At 38.8% G+C, this 6,182-nt stretch overlaps 1 protein-coding gene across 2 annotated transcripts; it reads left to right on the top strand.

Moving 5' to 3' along the window:
- Positions 1–2,277: 2,277 nt before the first annotated feature.
- On the top strand, positions 2,278–4,494 carry LOC121736657 (E3 ubiquitin-protein ligase RFWD3-like). 2 transcript variants are annotated; one of them, XM_042127988.1, is made up of 2 exons: positions 2,278–2,288; positions 2,670–4,494. In XM_042127988.1, the coding sequence occupies exon 2, from the start codon at positions 2,681–2,683 to the stop codon at positions 4,427–4,429; it is 1,749 nt and encodes a 582-aa protein (XP_041983922.1). In that variant the 5' UTR covers positions 2,278–2,288; positions 2,670–2,680; the 3' UTR covers positions 4,430–4,494. The 2 variants fall into 2 exon arrangements, with proteins under 2 accessions (XP_041983922.1, XP_041983920.1); XM_042127986.1 differs by lacking the exon at positions 2,278–2,288 and adding an exon at positions 2,430–2,562 and having other exon boundaries at positions 2,663–4,494.
- The last annotated feature ends 1,688 nt before the right edge of the window (positions 4,495–6,182 follow it).

The following is a 6,182-nucleotide window of genomic DNA, read 5'->3' as shown; positions in this document are numbered from 1 at the left end:
AGGCAAGCAGTAATATTAAAGATGCAAACTACGCCTATTGTCTAAGCTGCACGAAGGAGGCTAATGATTAATAACTTTAACACGTGTTATAATTTGATTTATTTAGGCAGCAATCTCCCTATTTCTCCCGATTTTTAGTTGGTAGCAATCTCCCTATTTCTCACGATTTTTAGTTGGTAGCAACACCGATTTCATAAATGTCATTTCTGCAACACTGAGTGAGTGTCATGTTAATGGTCATGTTCTAAAATCTGACAGAAACTGTTAGAACATGACACTCCAATAAAAAGTTGCAAAAAAATGAAACGAACACGGCTCTTAGCCGTTTCATTTTTTCGCAGTTTGGCAGCTGAATGTCAACTTCATAATTGTAAATTGAGTGTCATGTTCAATAAAATCCTACCAATTTCTGTCAGAACCAGGGCCCCATCCCCACTCACGCGCGAAACGCGCGCGACGCCGCGAAATTCTCGCGAAACGTAGTGTGGATCCGGTTCGCATATTTTTCGCACATCGCGGCTGGCTTCCCGACCGCATCCTCACTCGCTCGCGAACCGTGCGCGACGCCGCGGCGCCGCGAAATTCCTGCGAAGCATGAGTGAGAGATCCGATTCGCATATGTTTCGCACTTCGCGGCCCGTTCCCCGATTGTTGTTGGTTTTCTGTCCCGCGACAAATAGATTTTTTTTTAAATCTTTATTTTAATAAGGGCTTTTGCCATACAAGACATGCCAGCATTGTTTATATACTTTATTACTATAGACTTTACATACTTTATTTACTTTATAATATTATAAAGGCGAAAGTTTGTTTGGATGTATGGATGTTTGTTACTCTTTCACGCAAAAACCACTGAATGTATCTTAATGAAACTTTACAATAATATAGCTTATACATCAAAATAACACATAGGCTACAATTTTAACTGACTTTCAAAATGGGGGAGGTGTTATGTTCGTTTTTTATATTCAACGATTACTCCGCCATTTGTGAACCGATTTTCAAAATTTTTCTTTTGACGTACAGAGAGAGATCCAAATTTGGTACTATATTCACAAAAGTGGTGATCTGATGCTGGGAGCCATGACTAATCGAGGGAACTCCTTAAAGTTTATATGGAAACATGTGGTGACTTCGGTTTCGTGGGAAGTAGTCTAAGCATATGCAATCAACAAGTAAGATTTTGCACCAATGTATATCTAAATTACTATAAATATTAGATTGGGAAGGTGCTGAGAGAACTCCTTTGCATTGCTTTAGGAACGGAAAGCATATGCTACTATGCAAATTACACAGGGCTGTAGCTACAGTCAGATTTGAGGTAGGGCAGCATTGGTTACAGGTAGGGCAGAAGTACAAAAAAATAATCATAATTTATTGATTTCTTGATTTTGGTATTTTTAAGGTAGGGCATTATGATTTTAAGGTAGGGCATTGCCCCCCAATGTCCCCCTCTAGCTACGGCCGTGAAATTACATTAATCATCACTACCATATTATACCTTATAAAGTTGTATGCATCCCATGATTATGAGCCTATTATGACCCATTGGTACTTTTCATAGTCATTTAGATCAAGATTCGATTTTGTCAAGCGATTTAAAAAATATTTATTTGTTTGATTGAACACGTTAATCATAGGAACTATTGGTCCGATAAAAAAATATTTTAGTGTTAGATAGCTCATTTATCAAAGAAGGCTATAGGCTATTTTATCACGCAAACTAATAGGACCGAATAAACAGAGGAAATGTGGTTAAAACGGAAAATTATTAGCAAGGGTTTATCTCACGAACTACTAAAGCAATTTTGTATGTTATTTGGCACAGATATAGAGTAGACTACGTGAAGAGAGATAAGCTATTTATATATAAGAAAAATGTACGATTTCCATAAAATTCCTAATAATTTACGCGAGCGAAGCCGCGTGGGATCTAGTTTATAATATAAAGTAAGATAAATTTGGCTCAAGGGCGCAAACTATAGTGCGTCAAGAATGTGAAGAAATTAAAAAGTGGCAACATTGAGGATATGTTGCGAACTTTGCGAGTGTGGATTAGTAAATTTGGCAGTATGCGCGATCCGCACCACGGTTCGCGGCGCGCTGTCGCGCGCGAGTGTGGATCGGCAGTAATGGGATATTGAAAGGGGTTGCCGTTCCTTAGCGTCATATATTTTTCGAGATATTTACAACGCTCACACTTAGACGCTGCGCACACTTGCGTTAGCATTCTATATAGTTTGTGCACTTGACCCACATGACCATAGGTATATATAATAATAATTATTGTAACTCTAAAATCTAAATTCCTTGCTGAAGACTTTTCAGTTTTCGGTCCATGTGCTTTACCTTTTAAAAAGAAAATTGTTTGTTTTGACTTTTCACAGCATTTGACAGATTGTGTTCTAATGTCACTTTAGTTCGTTTTGTATCGGTAAAAGTTTATAAATTAAAATAATCTAACTTTACAATAATAATTATAAAATGGTCTCTACCCGCGAAAACGTGTATAGAACAATTTTTTCTAATTTGTGTTATAATTTTAGCAGACGATGAAATAACGTAAGTTTTTCTAAGTACCTACCTTTCATATACTTAATACAAAAAATACTTCTACTATTTTTTTAAAGTAAACAATATTATGACGTTATATTTATTTTAGCCTTCAGAAATTTGAAGAATGGACGAGAATCAACAAAGTAATGACGAGCGTTCAGAAAGTCCAAGCATCCTGCAACCGAGCCCAGACAATGAAGCTATTCAGGATGACAATGTTTTTCTCGACCAATCTGGATCTGTCAACGAACCATACAGTGAAAACGCTCTGTTCAACATACAATCTACATTCACTGAAGATTCCAGTGATGCTCCTCAAAATGCCAGACATACAGTGGAAAGAGAGCAGCAACCTACCTCATCACAATCCAATGATGTGCCAGATCTAATCTCGAGTAGAGGAGTGGCCCCTGAGGAAGACTCATGTTCATCAGAAGCACAAAATACTGATTCAGTAGATGAACCCCCAGCAAAACTCCGAAGAATAAACTCGCCAGTCAATGAAGTGGATGGTGAGACCTGCCCTATTTGCTTGGACTCCTGGGGAAACTCCGGGGAGCACCGGCTCGTGGCCCTCAAGTGTGGGCATCTATTTGGCTCCCAGTGTGTAGAGAGATGGCTCAGGGCACAGAATTCTAAAGACAGAACATGTCCCACCTGCAAAAGTAAAGCGAGTTTGAAAGATATTAGGTGTATATATGCCAGGAGATTAGTAGCTGCGGATACTACGCAAATTACAGAGTTACAGAAGCAGGTTGAAATACTGCAGAGCGAAAAGAATAGGACCGAACTGGAGCTACAAAAATCAAAAATAGCTCACAGGGCATGTGTCATGCAGCTGGAAGTGCTGAGGAGTACCCTGCTCAAACAACAGGGAAGCAACGATCAACCTCTCAGGAAGACTTGGAGATTCGCTTTGGAAAAGAATCTGGAAATCTGCAAAGACGGTGGCTGCAGAGTTGCCACATACAACTGTAGAACTTATGAGCTGTATGTCTCACAAAAGAGCACCAACAATTTGTTCCCTGGGTATGGCATCAGAAAAATCAATTGTATCGATTACAAACTAGGACAATTTGTTCATCTGCACCCGAAAGCTATTCGGGACATGACATACTCTCAACCTAGAGACTTGCTCTTGAGTGTAGGTCTGGACAATTCCGTCCGTGTAGTAGAGAGGGGATTACCCACAGCTACAATTCAATGCGGTGTTCCTCTCTGGTCGGTCTCTTGGGACTACTTGCGCAGCAATGAGTTCTACGTAGGAGGAGTGGGTGGAGTCATTCATCAGTATGACATCAGAAACCCAGGCTCTTACATCCAGAGGTTAACCCCTCCGGGTGACTTGTCTCCGGTTGTTTCATTGTGCTCCACCGAATATGGTCTTCTGTCGTGTCAGCTGAATTCTTGTTGGCTGTGGGTCGCACAAAGAAGATGTTGGGAGCCCCGATCCCTTCCCGTCGACGGTCCCTTCATGTCGCTCTGCTACGACAATGACTCTCACCGTGCTATAGTGGCGTGCCGGCCAGTTGGCAATGAAAAGTCTAAATTAACCGTTTGTAAGTTAAAATCGAGTCCATCTAGTGGTGAGGTCCTTTTTGATGTGGAACGGACACTTTTGGGATCCTCCAGATCGACAGTCATGTCCAGGAGTGCCTGGGTGAAGGCTACGGGTGCGACATGGGTCGCCTCACATTCTGAAAGTGAATCGTGTTTGAATCTACATGGATTAGATGGAGCTAGGACAATAAGTTTGCCAGCAGCTGAGCCGGCGTTAGATGTATATGCTACTCAAATAAATGGCGATACGTTACTAGCAGCTCTTTCTGATTCACGATTACGAATATACAAAGCTTTGTCAACAAACTATTGATATTGTGAATTTTATTTGTTTTGAATTTGTATGATGTTAAATCCAATAAATAATGTTTGTGTAAACTTTTCCGTATTAATTTCGTATCTAGTAAATTGAATCTTACTCATAATAATTTCTATTATTTTAATAATTGAATGTTTTGTAATAGTAAAGTTTCGTTTCATTTTCCTTGAGAGACTTCAGAAATCAGAGTTCAGACTAGAGAGGAAATCACAGTGTTGCCAGACGGCCAACTCGGTTTCTCCCCAAGTGTTCCCCGAAATCCCCCCAAAATTCGGGATTTCAAGAAAAATCCCCCCACAAATTATAAAATAAATTTTTTGTTCATTATGAATGGGAATTTCACAAATGGATACGATGAATGTACACTATTTCGACAATAGCGTCCAATCTTTACAGAATCAGCATCTTCGCGAGCTCCTTGATCATTTTTATGGTTCCGTAAGTCGTTACCTAAGGGTAAAAACGGGACCATAGTACTTAGATTTCGCCGTCTGTTCCCAGATTTTTTCCTCCAACAATCCCCCCAAAAAATTGTTCCCCCCAATTTTCCCCCATCACCTAAAAAAAACCCCAAATTTGGGGGGATTCCCCCCAATCTGGCATCACTGGGAAATCATAATAATCAAATAAAGCCGTTCGTTCAATATTCCACGATAGGATACGGTAGTATCCCTAAGTAGCCTGTGCACGATAGGTATGTAGGTAAATAAAAAAAAAATGCTGTCAATATACTTGACAGTGACCCTAAATTAAGTATTAAATTGATCATTGAAGTACATAGACTGGAGAGAGCCTTATATCGGTGTATAAGCGTCAAAAGAGTGTAATGTTATGTCCTACTTACTAGGACATAACAAAGGAGTCGGTCGGCATATTTCATGTAATAAAAGTTTTTAGTGAACATTTAATGCTAAATATTGTTGAGTTTTGTGGTTCCGTTAAATAATAAACCATAAGAATAGTCAAAGAATGCCTCAAACACGTGGATTTAACATTAAATACGTAACTCATAACTTGAACTATAGTTAATCGATATCATGAACTAATTGACTTTCTTTCTTGTATCATAATGTGCTTCGAAATAATCGACAAATAGGAATATTCAAGAAAATAAACGCACACTACTTGTATGAAAATAAGCACAAAATGGCCACGTGATGACGGGCTAAGGCCTTAGCCTATCGACTACATCTATTATAATACTTTACCTATGGTCTACAATACAAGAGTCAACTGTCAAGATCATAGTTAAAGTTTATTAATATCAATATCATAGATTAAGTATTATAGTATAGATGTAGTCTTAGCCGGTCATCGCGTGGCCATTTTGTGCTTATTTTCATACAAGTAGTGTGCGTTTATTTTCTTGAATATTTCTATTTGTCGATTATTTCGAAGCACTTTATGATACAGGTAACAGGAAAGAAAGTCAATTAGTTCATGATATCGATTAACTATAGTTCAAGTGATGAGAATCCGTAAACACACGTGAAAAGCTATGCAATTTTTATAGCCAAATTATTAATTGATGTGACATTTTTAGCACTAATGCCTTATATTGCACGAATATTTCCAGTCCACTTTCGCAATTAGATGTCTGCTGCCAATAATAATAGATTGTGTTTTATTTGGATTAAGGACTAAGCCACAGTCATTGCTCCACTTCGATATTTCACCTAAATCAGCATTAGTTTGAGCAATACCGTAGAATAGTAGGGGGAGCAGGACCTGGATATATATTTGTAGG

The sequence above is a fragment of the Aricia agestis genome, chromosome 19, assembly GCF_905147365.1.
Source record: "Aricia agestis chromosome 19, ilAriAges1.1, whole genome shotgun sequence".
Classification (NCBI taxonomy): domain Eukaryota; kingdom Metazoa; phylum Arthropoda; class Insecta; order Lepidoptera; family Lycaenidae; genus Aricia; species Aricia agestis.
This window is presented reverse-complemented; position numbering and strand designations above follow the sequence as displayed.

Bases quoted from the DNA above. Each gene is read 5' to 3' on its own strand.
- LOC121736657 (XM_042127988.1), top strand. From the start codon at position 2,681: ATGGACGAGAATCAACAAAGTAATGACGAGCGTTCAGAAAGTCCAAGC.